Source organism: Thunnus albacares, chromosome 5 (assembly GCF_914725855.1).
Source record: "Thunnus albacares chromosome 5, fThuAlb1.1, whole genome shotgun sequence".
Taxonomy (NCBI): Eukaryota; Metazoa; Chordata; class Actinopteri; order Scombriformes; family Scombridae; genus Thunnus; species Thunnus albacares.
Genome location: NC_058110.1, coordinates 32154464 through 32168509, shown reverse-complemented (window position 1 = coordinate 32168509; position 14046 = coordinate 32154464). Strand labels below are relative to the sequence as shown.

General features: G+C 41.1%; 1 protein-coding gene across 9 annotated transcripts in view; it reads left to right on the top strand.

The window, feature by feature from the left end:
- Positions 1–13627, top strand: part of LOC122982487 (nucleolar protein 4-like) — a 189760-nt gene extending 176133 nt beyond the window's left edge. For 8 of the 9 annotated variants that reach the window (XM_044351815.1, XM_044351814.1, XM_044351812.1 and 5 more), the window contains 5 exons: positions 2692–2883; positions 4651–4839; positions 8746–8859; positions 10017–10245; positions 11987–13626. In XM_044351815.1, coding sequence (XP_044207750.1) covers positions 2692–2883; positions 4651–4839; positions 8746–8859; positions 10017–10245; positions 11987–12231 — 969 coding nt within the window. In that variant the 3' untranslated portion in view covers positions 12232–13626. Of the gene's footprint in view, positions 1–2691; positions 2884–4650; positions 4840–8745; positions 8860–10016; positions 10246–11986 lie in introns of all 9 variants that reach the window. The other variant, XM_044351811.1, reaches the window with a different exon arrangement.
- Positions 13628–14046: the final 419 nt, after the last annotated feature.

Here is a 14046-nt window from a genome sequence, read left to right as displayed (position 1 = left end):
TGAGCCAACACTGCTGAAAAATGATCAAATTATGAATAAAAACTGGCAAATTATCATCCGTCCAACAGTTTTTGAGATTATAGTTTTGCTATAATCTCTAGTAAATCAACTAAAATCAAGCTATAAGTCATGTTCTATGTAATTTTAGCAGCTAACTCATTATGTTAGTTACTAATATTACTATAGAGAGATTTAAAATGTTCATCTGCTTTGTTAGGATTGAGAGTTACACTTTTATAGGTAGAAGTTTTTATTTACATCCGCCGGTATATAAAACTATTCACTATTAATGATATTTTGTTCAAAGAAAACTCTGCTTTCAATATAAAAAATAAAGGAAATAATGTTACTGAATGATCTGTAGAATTTATTGTTAAGAAGTTGAAGGTTATGATACAAAGAAACTGCCAACAAAAAATGAAGAAAGTAATTTAGTATTTCATCTTGACTTTCATTTGAACAGCTTCTGCTCTGCTTTGCTCTTCCACAAAAAAAAAAAAAAAAAAATCTGGCGAGATGCCGTTAAATCTTTCACTCCGGTACCTTTTTAATTAATTGCCACATCCGTCTCTGCTTATTTAGGGCATCTTTGTTAAAATATGAAAGGTGTTAGCTATTAAAATAGGAATTAGAAAATAAAAAAAAAAAAAAGATGGAGGTAAAAAGTGAGAGGAGATGGAGACGGGAGCTGAATAGCATAGAAGCTGACAAACAATACGCGCCGGCCTTGGAGCGCTCCGTATTACCGCCAGACACGTCTACCTTGAAGACACAAACACAGCTATATACAGTGCACACACACACACACACACACACACTCACTTAGGTCACTTTTGGGGACATTACATATACTTACATTCCTGTAGACTTGCACTAACTTTAACCACTGATGCAAAAAAAATCACCTTTTTCTCCAGTTAGGGACACGTTTTTTGTCCCCAATTGGAAATGAACTGGTCTTTAGTCTGAAATGTCTCCAAAAGTAGCCTATGAGAGACTACACACACACACACACAGAGTGATGTCGTCTCATTTTCACTCATAAAGTCAACAAATAGTCTTTTCACACGTTCTCTCGCTCTCTTACGTGTGTGTATGTGTGTCAGACAGACACTTCTCACATCTCTCTCCATAGGTTTTCTTTCTTTTGCTGTGTGTGTGTGTGTGTGTGTGTGTGTGTGTGTGTGTGTGTGTTTTCTTCCCTCCTTTTATATGCGTGTGTCCTTGCAGCAGGTCCGTCTCTTTACATTGTGCGTCTCTTATGTTCATGCACCTGTATATGAGTCATGGCCGAGTGTATGTGCGTTGAGCGGAGGTAGAAGGGACATTTTTCTCTTTGTGCATCTGTCAGGTTGAGTCATTTTCTGTGTCCTCCGACTGTTTGTTTACATCTCTAATTAAAGGGAAAATTAATTTCATGCACTGGCCTCTACAGGTGGAAGCTTTCAGCTAGATATATGAATGCTCAACTATCCCAGTGTTAGTGTTTAGTCATTATCTGAAAGATATATTTTAGACTTTTTGGTTTAAGCAGTATACTTCCCCCCAAAATTAGAAAATTTAAAGAAGGAATAATGTGTTTATTATCACAGCTCATATGTTTCCAAGCAGCTGTTACACCTTTTTAAATACATATTACAAAGTGCATTAAAATCATATGAATATTTAAACCTCTAAACAAGACAAAATAGATCAAAAGATCAAATCAGAAAGCCATAGATATCATTCTCAAAATCATATATAATCGATAATTATATGGATAATTATAATAATAATACTGTATTGAATTTATAGAGTTAAAAAGATCCTCAGTAACTAAAAAACACACTAAAAGTCAGTCTGAGTAACTTCTTTAATACAGACATATATTTCTATTATAATTATTATTCAATTATATGATTAAATGCTATTAAATGATTAAATGAGTAGCAGCAGTTGGATTGATCATTATTGTGTGATCAATCAACTCAAAGAGGGGAGGTGATGAAACTATAAAACATAATAAGTAAATATAAAACACACATTCAGGTGAGCTGCAGGAGAGAGAGATTGAAGCTGCAGAGGAAGATGGAGCATCTGTTGCCATGACAGTGAACCTTATCATCCGGTTTTGACACCCTGGTAAACGTTTCCATGCTGCATTACAAACCTATCATCGCACTTTCTCACCCCCACCCCCCCCCACCCAAGTCCTCTTTACGCTGCTGAAGTGGAAAACGTTTCATCTGTTGACTTTCACTTGATGATTAAATGTCTGCTGGACTCAACCTGCCGGACCAGGTCGTAGCTTCTAGATATGTTTTTTTAACATGAAAGCTACAGTGCTTTAAGAAATGTAAAATGTAATTTGTAAGATGATCGTTTATTCCTTAAATTATCTTGATTTTTCTCTTTTGTGAGCTGATATTTGCCTCCTGTGAGAGTCTCCACCAAACACCTAAATCTTTGTATTTAAGGACCTTTTCATTGGCTGCTGTCAGATCCTAACGAGACTATTAATTAGTGTTAATTAATTAAGCACAAAAATGGTAAAAACACAAAGATTGTGTGACCTCACTAATACAGTCCTCCTTCCTGTTCTGGTCTAGTTAAACACTCACTTTTGGAGACAAATATTGAGTTGATATTAATGCTACTCTATGTGTGTGTGTGTGTGTGTGTGTGTGTGTGTGTGTGTGTGTGTGTGTGTAGTCTCCCCAGTACAGTTCAGGCGGAAGCTACGACAGCGTGAAGATGGACCTGAGCGCCGAGGACCTGACTATGGGGCGTCACGGCAGCCAGGTCGCCCCGGACGACGACGACGATGACCACGACGACCACGACGACAACGACAAGATCAACGACACGGAGGGAGTCGATCCCGAGAGACTAAAGGCCTTCAATGTAAGTCAGAGACCGGTATCAGACAGACGCCCCGCCGTGTCACATGACGTCCCCGCTGGGAACCATAAGGTGTCTCTTTATCCTCCATAAAGAAAAAATACTGAAGAGCTGACTGCATGTTCCCTCCTGTAAAACCTGTCAGTGTTATTGATCACTGAGGCGCAGACTCCAGAACATCCAGCAGCCTGAACTTTGTTTCACAATGAACATTTTTCTCACTGACTGCACTAAAAACACACACTCCACCGATCATTTTCCTGTATTAATCACGTATCGAATGGCTGCGTGTTACAGCAAAGCAGCAGCCGTTCTCAGTTATGATCCTGCAGTGAATTATCATGTAGCTCCGCAGAGACTTTTAGCCTTTTTTTTTTTTTTTTTAGCTCGTTGTCTTGGTTTTATGGCCCATTCACAATATGATTCAGTATCATACTGCAGCATCAGGCAGCTGTTGTTCTGCTCTGATTCATTTAATGCAGCTAAAAGGACTTACATTCATCAGCTGGACAGAAACACAACTCCAAATAAATAAATGGATAATGTTTGTACATAAGAATGAGCTGTTTGCTAACGCGTCTGCAATTTCAATCAGGAGAGACTCAATTTTTTTATGAAGTAAATGATATTTATTGAACAAGCATGATAGATGAAGTTGGAAAAGTCTAGAGACCCCATCGTGATGTCGCTGGATATGAAAGGGGGGAGGTCTAGACACTGGTGGTGTAGGTAGCGGCTTGGGTCTGGTGCTGAAGTAACGGAGTGGAGAAGGCGAGATGGTGATCTGGGGATGAAGAGGAGAGAGCTTCCAGGGTGCGGCCGTGGAGGTGGATGGGGGGTGGAGGAGGGTCGCGATGATTGCGGGAGGGATTTTTAAGTTTGACAGGTGAGCCGTGATTGGTGGTTAGAAATCGTGGAGCAGTCTGACTTGATAACTAGGAGTGACGCTTCCTAAACAGCTGATGCGAAAGCGGGAGGAGCGGGGAAGAGAGAGAGGAGAGGGAAATGAATGAATGGTTAAAGAGGATTGCTTTTGTCAGCTTGTTGTGGAGTTCTGCCCAAAAAAACAATTGCAGCTTTAACTCACATATACTGCAGTCATACTCATGTTTACAGACTTTAGACGACTTACAAACAACATATATGGGGCCATAAATGCATCATAAAACTGTTTTTAGCCACCACCGCTCCATCACTTAGGTGTCCAGACTGAAATATCTCAACTATCAGATGTCGTACCATGAAATATTATCACTTGTGAGCATGTTCGTGCAGGTGAGATGTGCACTAGGTGAGATTTTAAATTGAAGCCCCAAAAGATTTAGATTGGAGCCCCCCCCCCCCCCCAAAAAAGTACAAACTCCAGTCCGAGAATAGTCCAGATATGAATTAGCACTAAAATCAATCGCCACAATGGTACCTCCAGCCCAGACAAAGTCCTCTCAGTCCTCCAGACAAAAAGGCAAGTGGGGGGTCAAGGTGCCACTCACAATGAGTGTTTGGTGGCATTGCCTGAGGTAGCAGATGAAGTTCAGTGGCTGTCGTGCAAAAACTGAACAGTAAGGCTTTGGAAAAAACATTAAGGGAGAACTTGTAGACTACATATTTCCAAAACACCCACTTGCCACTCAATTGGCGCCCCCGTCCCTCATTTGGTGTCCTAGGCGACCGCCTACGTGGCCTGTGCCACGAGCCGGCCCCACGTTACGGCACAGCTGTAGAGACCTTTAAGTCTTTGTTATGTAACATCTGTTTTTGTCTACCCTGCAGATGTTTGTGCGCCTGTTTGTGGACGAGAACTTGGATCGGATGGTGCCCATCTCCAAGCAGCCCAAGGAGAAGATCCAAGCCATCATCGAGTCCTGCAGCAGACAGTTCCCGGAGTTCCAGGAACGCGCTCGCAAGCGCATCCGCACCTACCTCAAATCCTGCCGACGCATGAAGAAGAACGGCATGGAGGTACTTTACACACCTGATAATAGTGTTGTTTTTTTCTGTTCGCAGGATAGCTATTTTTAAAATAACACATTTAGAGGATCGTGCAGTCTTTGAGGAGGTCTGACTGTATTCTAGTTATCATGAGTTTAAGTGGTAGTAGTACAAGTAACCCGGCGTGTGATCCTATTATTCTACCATTTCCCAGTATGACTTGAAAGCAGCATTAGACAGTTTGGAGAAAATGGCTCAGCGACACCGACCTGATACCTGCTCTCTGAGGGCTTTTAGACTGACAGTCGTGTAATTCCTCTTTTCACTGTGAGATATTCTATTAGCGGCTAAAACTCTCATCTTCATATGGAAAACATTCTTCAGAGTAAAGTGATCAAATTAAAGTAAAAATCAAACTTCTTATTCTTGATATTAGAGTTTAACTTTAATGTTCAATCACAGGGAATAAATGATGTAGAGCTTGTTGAGCCGGTGAAGGTCTGCGGTTCTTGAACAACCATTATTCTATTGTACTGCATCCTGTTGTACAGATTATACACAGTGAGTAGTTTGACTGATTGACCAGCAACATGTTCAGAGTCAATAATTCCCCACAATGCACGGCTGGCCTTGCTTCTTTTGTCATTCTATCAGCCTCTCTCGTTTCCTGATGTTTTTCATTCCTACAGTTCTGTATACAGAGGAACAAAAGCTCCCAGTCACTTACTGTACTGGTGCTCTCAAAGTAAAAAAAAAGGAGAAAAAAAAGAAAAAACACCCTCTCGGAAACCTTTAGCAAGTTCTTGGAAAAACACTTCACACAGAGGCAAAGGTCACAAATTCAGATGCTGAACTACTGTAGAGGGAATAAACTGTTCACAGGAAATGTTTTGATTTTAAAAGCATGAAAAATGCTTAGAAAATATGGAGACTCAAATATTCCAATGAAGCGAGGTTAAAATACTACGTTTGTTTGATGTTGGACTGTGTAGAAATTAAATTTAAAAAACAATTCTACACTCCAAAAAAGCCTTTTAATTGTTGCATCAGTTTGACTCTCGCTGCAGTTACGTCTGCTCTATACGTTTACATTATGAACGATGTCTGTCATCCCAAAGTAATGTCCAAAATTGATTTTTAATTTATCCTCCATTACGTGATTGGTTGTTCTTTTCCATATTTATAGCTCAAGTGAGTCAGAAATCTGACTCATTTGATATTTTGCACAATTTATCCTTAAAAAATCATCATTAATTGTGTGTATTTTGTTCAGATTCAGATGTAGATTCGACATGTTTTATAACAAATTGTGTTTTCTGGTTATTTAACTCTATGATTTTTAGACTCCACAATGTATAAACTGACTTATATTTGTGTCTTATCCATGTAGTTTTAGTTTTAACAGAACAGGTTGTGGCATCTGCTGCAGTATGGGCGACTAGCAACAAACAATTATCATCTTTTGTAGAAAAAAAAGATGATCAAATGTGCCTGTAAATGTGTTGTAACTATAGAAACGACACGCTCGGCGTCAATTTATTTCAGTTTACAGGTGTGACACGGTGCAGAGTGTCTTTAATATAAGAAGTAATAAAGACTGCGTGACAGCATTTCTTCAAGTGCATCTATTTATTTCACTGCCGTTTCAGGTCAAACGCATATTAAGCGACAAACTGGCTTAAACTGGCAGGTGCATATTGTTAATATGTTTTACAGTCGACGACACGGCATCAGCAGGAACCAGCAGGGACGCGGATGATTAATACGCTGCAATCTGTACTAGTAATTAAAAAATAATGAAAGAATATAACAGAGATCTTCATGTTGTCAGCACAGGAAAAAAAATGACTCAGCTGGACTGTTTTTCACTGAGATGCTGAATAATCCGATATACTTCATGCTGAGGTTTATCAAAGATTATCAAAGCCTCCTCGTCTTCTCGGAGAAATACACTTAATATGTCGAACAGACGTGCTGTGTAACCTAGTTTATACTCTACCAAGCTGTCAGACATACGAGTCTAAACTCAGGCTATAAATGTCTGTAAATATAAAGTCATTTTGAATTAACGAGCTGTATTAATTGACAGTGATTCAACACCATACAGAGCAGAGTCAGGGTGGTTGACAGAGGGTGCACTAATGCAGGAGGAGGTGCATGATGAGGAACTTGAGGTATTTGAACCCGTTACATCTATTGTGACTTTGCACACAGTGACATTGAGTGGAATGACGGGCAGCTTCCTCACACTGAACATAAAGATGAACCAGTCATGTGAATGTCTCTGCTGCCCTCCAGTGGTAAAGCATGATGATAAAAAACACAGCACTTCACTCTGCCTTTAACACAACAGGCCTAATGTGCCTCCACATACAGTTTGCATTAATCTACATAATCTTTTTTTAAAAAGTCAATGTCATTTGCATATAAGAATCAAAAATTATAGAAAACAATAAAGCTGCAGATGGCAGTTGAATGTACTGAGTTAGAGAACAAGGGAGCTTGAAAGGGTTGAAGAGTAGACGAGATGAAACTGACAGCGTTCACACTTGATCACCCTGAGACTTGAACCCAGGACCTTTGTATCCTCAGCTGAGGCGACATTTTCAGGGAACTAAATGACACGAGCCAAACAAGAGCATAAAGTGTTTAAACTTTTCAACAACAATTTAACTGTTGGCAATACAAATCTGAAAAAAAAAATCACACATCAACCTGCTTTTCTTGGGTTTATTGTCAAAGATTTTGGTGAAATTTGTAAGTAAGACACTGAATATCATCGCGGACCGTTTGACACATCTGGACACCAACTGAAACAGTTGGTGTCCAGATGTGTCAAACGGTCAGATGTGACAAACATGCGGTGTCTAGCCCTTTCATGCATGGCGTCCACTACAGTGGACAGATATTTGGAAGTCATCTTGAACTATTTAAGTTGTTGTACCATGTTCCAACTACCAGGTGGTGAACCCCCAAAGTGTTGTCTACAACTCCATCTGAATATCATTTTGATTTTGAGATATTGAATCATAAATTCAAAATGGTGTAAAGGTGGAGGAAATGCACCAAGTAGCTCAGGAATATCTGTTAAATACTTTTATTCTCAGAGAAAAAAACAGGTAAAAAGTATATTTTTCAACTAAATAAGATGTTTGAAATACTTTTATCAAGATTTTAATAATATTTTTTTTGTACATTCTTTTCTGTGACTGAAAAGACATCTGTCCACTCCAGTGAACGTCATGCAACAAAGGGTACATTCTGTCTGTTGGGCCTAGGACCTGTTTTTCAAATATCCTCTCTATTGTTGTTGTTATCTAATGTTCCTATGTGTAATCATACCATTTGGTCTTAGTAATAAAATAATATATATATAAACATATATATATATATTTTGCCTATATTGATTTCCATAAATTGCTTTTTACTCCGTTGATGCATGGTGACCACTACAGCGGACACATTTCAAAATTCAGTATATTAAAAAAAAAAGTTACTGACATGATTTTTCACTAGTTTAAGAGTAAAAATAAACAATAAAAAAAATGTTTTACTCTGTGATTTTAATAATTCATGCATGAAAGGGCTAGTTTCTAAAGCATTTGGATAAAGACTTGTGGATATATAGATGCATATTTTGAGTGACAGACATCTGAGAGCTGTGGATATTTATATATCAGTAAGTTGACAGCTGAGTGTTGGTTAGATGGTCTACGTGTCCTGCAATGTTCAGCAAACACTTGTTCCGGTCTAATACAATCAATCACAACTACAACGTAACAAGGATTAACCGCACAGTCTGCACAGTAAATCCACTTGTTTACTTTGTTCTGTTAATGTTCTGTCTGAAGATTATCGGGTTTTTACGTAACGTTATCATACCCACCTGTCGCTCTGATTCACTCACAGTGATTAAATTTGTTGTGTTGTCTCCAGACCCGTCCTACTCCACCTCACCTCACCTCAGCCATGGCTGAGAACATCCTGGCCGCCGCCTGCGAGAGCGAATCACGCAACGCCGCGAAGAGGATGCGCCTCGAAGCCTATCACGTAAGCGTTTTATGTGCTCATGTGTATAACTTCAGGCAAAATTTGATGTTTGTGTGTGACTGTCTAACATCTATATAATAGTCTCTGGCAGAAGCTGCTGAGTGAGGATCACAGTAATACTGAACTGTCTAAATATCTGTCATGTTACCTGCCTGCAGACTGGTGTTTTAATTATATAAATGATGAGTTAAAACGTCTCTGGTGCCAAAGAACCACAGCTTATCTGGCTAATTGAGCAATGTTAACTTGAAGCTCGATAACAAAGGTAACAGAGGACACATCATGTTACTGACTATAAAACACAATCCAGTCACACTGAGATATCGAAGTTATCCAGGTAGTTATGAAGTTAATATATTACAACCACAGACATATATTGCCTCCTAATAAATGATAGTCTAGTGAGGAAGAGTGTGAGCTATACATTTAGAGTTTCTGTCTTCAAAAAATCACTCGTCCTCTTTACGGGTGTGCCTGAATACAAATACATTATTCGGCAAAGTACAAATAGTGGGCTTTATACAAATATTAGTTTTATACAAATATTTTAAAAATTATTTGTTTTCGGGATTTAAAAAAATGAACACTTATTCTAACACTTTAATTTTCTAAAATTAGAGGCGTAATAAAAACAAAAACAGGATTTTTAAGCCTCTGTCCACTTTTATTCAAATACAAATACTGGGCTCATCCCTAATATGTAGTATGTTACTGATGTATTTTGGCAGATAGAAACTTGTCATTATTTTACTTATCAGCTAAAATGTTAATTTTATTACCAACCTGGCAAAGCCAAGGAGCCCTAAAAGCTCCAGTTTACAGCATGTGCAATTGATTTTGGCAATTTAATCAATTGTAAATATGTCAGGAAATTCCTACCACTGAAGAAGAATATCTGCTGTCTCAACAAATACAGATACAAATACAAATACTGGGCTCTCTGCACATCCCTAGTCCTCTTTGGTATAAGACAGATGCATCAGAGATCCTCACTGAAGGAAAATACGTCCTAATTTTGAAGCAATAACAATATTTTTTATGATAACTATAAAGAAAGCGTGTGAGCCTCCTTTATACTAAACACATGTGTGTGACCAACCAGCTTCCTGTGTAGTATTTTGTGAGTAAACCCCGTCATTTCCTGGTTCCTCCGCCAGGATGAGCAGATCTCTCTGGACAAGCCGTCCAGCGTCGGAGGAGGTCTGAGGGAGCCGGCGTCCCTCGCCCACTCCGCCTACTCCCTGGCCGCATCAGCCTTCTCCCAGGACACCCAGCTCTACATCAACGGAGCCGGCCTCAGCTACGGTTACCGTGGATACCCGGGCCTGGGTGCTGCCATGCAACACCCCGTTTCCCTGACGACCGGCGCTGCTGCTCAGAGCAATGGTGAGGATGGGAGAGCGTGCGGCGGAGGGACAGAGGGAGAAGGACAAGACTAAATAGAGAGAGACGGGGAAAAGCGGATGGAAGAGGAAGTAGGCAGTTAGAGAAGAGATGAGGGGGGGAAAAGATGTGAGAGTGATAAAAAAGAAACAGCATGAGCGGGTAATTTGGGGATGAATGAGAGAGGAGATGGAGAAGGAGACAGAGCAGCAGATGGTAGAGCGATAGTGATGTCAACTTCACTGAAATATGAACACAGTCTGTGGTTATTACAGGATTCTCCGATTCTGAATCTCTGCTTCTACTAATTAACCATTTGTCTCTTAATAGTTTTGACAGCATTTGAAGTATAGCGTTTATATGAAAGGTCGGAGCAGGACAATCATGCAAAACTGCATTAATGCTCAGAAAACCTACCTAAAGTTGGACAAATGAAGGTTTAGAAAATGTGAATTACTTACATAATTTACATGCAATTGGACTTTGCAATGTCATGTCAAAACCTGGTGCCTACATTTAACCCACATTACCAGTCAAGTCTGAATGGACTGTAAGTTTTAAGTGTCCTGGATTTCTACTTGACACAATACAGATACATACAGTGTAGGTTTTGATTTATAGTTGAGCGTCACAACAGCAACAATAGACAGATTTATCATATGTGCTTAAGTAACTTTAGTGCACTTTGTTAGACGTGTGTGTTGTAATGAACAGGAGATGATTACTGAGCTTCATGTTGTTTTCACAATCAACAGTCTCCACCAGCATCAAAAACTTGTAGGAGAGGTGACCAATCACAGTTCTTGTTGTCTCCACACGGTATCTCTGTAGCCTCCGTCGCCCCGACAGGAAGTTACATTTTTTTTAGGAGGCGTATGTCAACTACAGAGCATCGATGTATTATAAGAGCTGGGTACCGGACTAAAAATGGCACCCATTCAGTCCTATAGGAACTGCTCGCCTGGCGCATACGCCAAAAAAAGTTTCTAGCTTCCGGGTTTGCTTCAGCGTTGTGCGGCCCACTGAATATGCGCAGTAGTGTTTCCCGCTCGACCCATAGACTTTACATTGTGATGACGTCACAGATTTTTAAATCGCTTTTCTCGGTTTGAGGAAAGTTTTACAAACATAAAACCTCCACGGATCAAAAGTTCATAATAGAAAGAGTCATAATTGACGTTGTTTGCAGTTCGAGGGTCCTGTCAACAGTTTTACAGGCGTCTCTTTTACAGTGGTGGTCTATGGGGGAAAATCCTTTTTGGGCCGCAGGGGGATTTTTTGCTGCAATACCACGACTGGCCACTGGGAAAATTTGGCTGCAAGGCTGAGCGGCGGCGCCCTATCCAGCTCTTATTATACATCCATGCTACAGAGTAGCTACAACTGTGTATGTAGCCTGCAAAGGGATATAAACCCTTAGTGTGCAACTATAAATCCAAGTAGATGAAGCTTTCTGCTACATGAAGCTTTCAAGCTCTGATGCTCTTATGAACTGGGAGCTGGACTGGTTTAATGGTAGCTGCAGGTTATAAAGGATTCGTTTCATCATGATATTGGAGCAGCGTTTGTCATTTTGAACTGACTGATCTGTTTCTCTCTGTCTTTTCTTCCATCCCCCGTCTTCTCCTTTCACTTCTTTATGTTTCCTCGACTTCATCCATCTCCATCTCATCCCTCCGTTTCCCTCCTTCATCAATCGTTTCATTCTTCCTCTTCATCCATCCCTCTCTCCCTCTACCTTCAGGCCCCACAGACCTCAGCATGAAATCTCTCTCCTCTGCCAACATCAGTAACTCCTCTTCTGCCTCCACCAACAACAGCCTGGGCGGGCGAGGCAGCGGGGGCGCAGGAGGAGGCGGGGCTTCGACCCAGCTCAGCCAACCGGAGATCACGGCTGTGCGTCAGCTGATCGCCGGCTACCGGGAGTCGGCCGCCTTCCTGCTCCGCTCGGCAGACGAGCTGGAGAACCTCATCCTGCAGCAGAACTGATTTAAGGGGGGGGGGAAATATGGGAGAACACACACACATATACACACACACACACACACTTCCCGTTACATTTGTTTCGTGTTCGTCCGCGTCCTTCGTCTCTCCTTTAACATCGCCGAACGCCAGACCTCCTCCTCCTCTTTGTGTTCGCTCTTCCCTCCTTATATCGGGATTCGTTGATTTCTCCTCATCTGCCTTCTCTTCGGGAAAACTGCGGACACTTTTTCATTTTGAGTGGGAAAAAAAAGTGGGGAAACTGGGACAGAGGGAGGGTGATGAATCCCACCCGGCCCCCGCCATCATACCCCCAAAACAATCCCCCACAACCTCAATCCATCCATTCTGCCTGAGAGGAGAGAGAAAAAACAAACAAACAAAAAAAAAAAGATGAAATAGGAGCAGAGCACTGGGACTCTGGAGGATTCTCTTCCTCTCCTCTCTCCGGAAGCACCTCACAATCAGCGATACACTCTGAGCAAAGGAGTGTGGAGGAGAGGAAGAGAGGAGGAAGAGGAAGACTGAAAGGTTTTTGATTCTGCTGCTGTGGTTTCAGAGAAAAAACAGACTTTGCCCCCCCCTTCCTCCCCTTTGTGGGTTGAGAAGTTTTTTGAGTTTTTTCCCCCCCGTGGAACGTCTTACGCGGGGGAGTTTTGATTGACGGTTGCCCCGGGCGACGCCGTCTTATGATCATAACAAATAATTTTAAAATGACTCCCTGAATTAGTACTACTGAAGCTGTTTGTTAAACGACGAGTGCTTTTGATTCGATTGAAGATTTAATTTGTTCTCTTTTGGGAGTCCAATGAGCGTTTTGGGTTTTTTTTATTGTTGTTTTTTTTTTGGACTGTTCTCAAGTGACTGAAGGAAAGAAAAGCGGTTTGACTTATCTTAAAAGATAAATACGGAAATGGACTTTGAGTGCGGAGGAGCTGAAGGATGAAAACTGGAAAAGAGAAGAGAGAGAGAGAGAAAAAAGGAGTTTGTTTGGTTTAAAAAAAAAACACAAAAAAAAAAAAGGAGGAGAGAAACTTTTTTTGTGCTCGCTTGTATATAAGCTCTCTGTGTCCTATAGCACTTTTCCCCCCACCCTCCACCTCCCCACCTCCCCTTCCTCCTCCTCCTCCTCCTCCTCCTCCTCCTCCTCACCCCTTTTACCCAGGGAGCAACTTGCTACTTATGCATTTAAGACGCCATGTTGACCACCAGGAAATACCTCAGATCAGACCTGCCAATTCCATTTTCAGTTCCTCACACACACACACACACACACTTACACACACACTCTGCAAAGTGTATGGTAACATTCCCACCAGAAGCCAGTTTACTTCTACTTTACCACCTGATGTCTTCAAGGTTTATATATATTTTTTTTTTGTGGGGGAGGGGCGGGGGGGCGGGGGGGGGGGATCAAACAATATTGCGCAAAATGTCGAAAGCATTTCAAGAACTGATGTTGTAAAATCTCTAAAAACTATTCTTTCTGTGCGGGTTCGTTTGTGTGCTGCTGTATATAATCAGTTCATCTTGAAAACTTGAGAAGAATCAGAGCTGAAGTTGACAGGAGTGTATTTCTCCGGGGGGAGGTGGGAGGGAGTGTGTGTGTGTGTGTGTGTGTGTGTGTAGAGGGGGGGGGAGGGTGGGTGAGGGGGGGGTTAAATGTTGATCACTGGTGGCTGTTTTACCTCCCGTTTCTACTTCTTACAAATGTAGATGTAACGCCAACGAAACCTCAACATCGTTCTGTTTAACATCCCCCCCTCCCCCCTTCCCTCTCTTTTTCTTCTTCTTCTTCTCTCCATTGGACCTACTCTACAC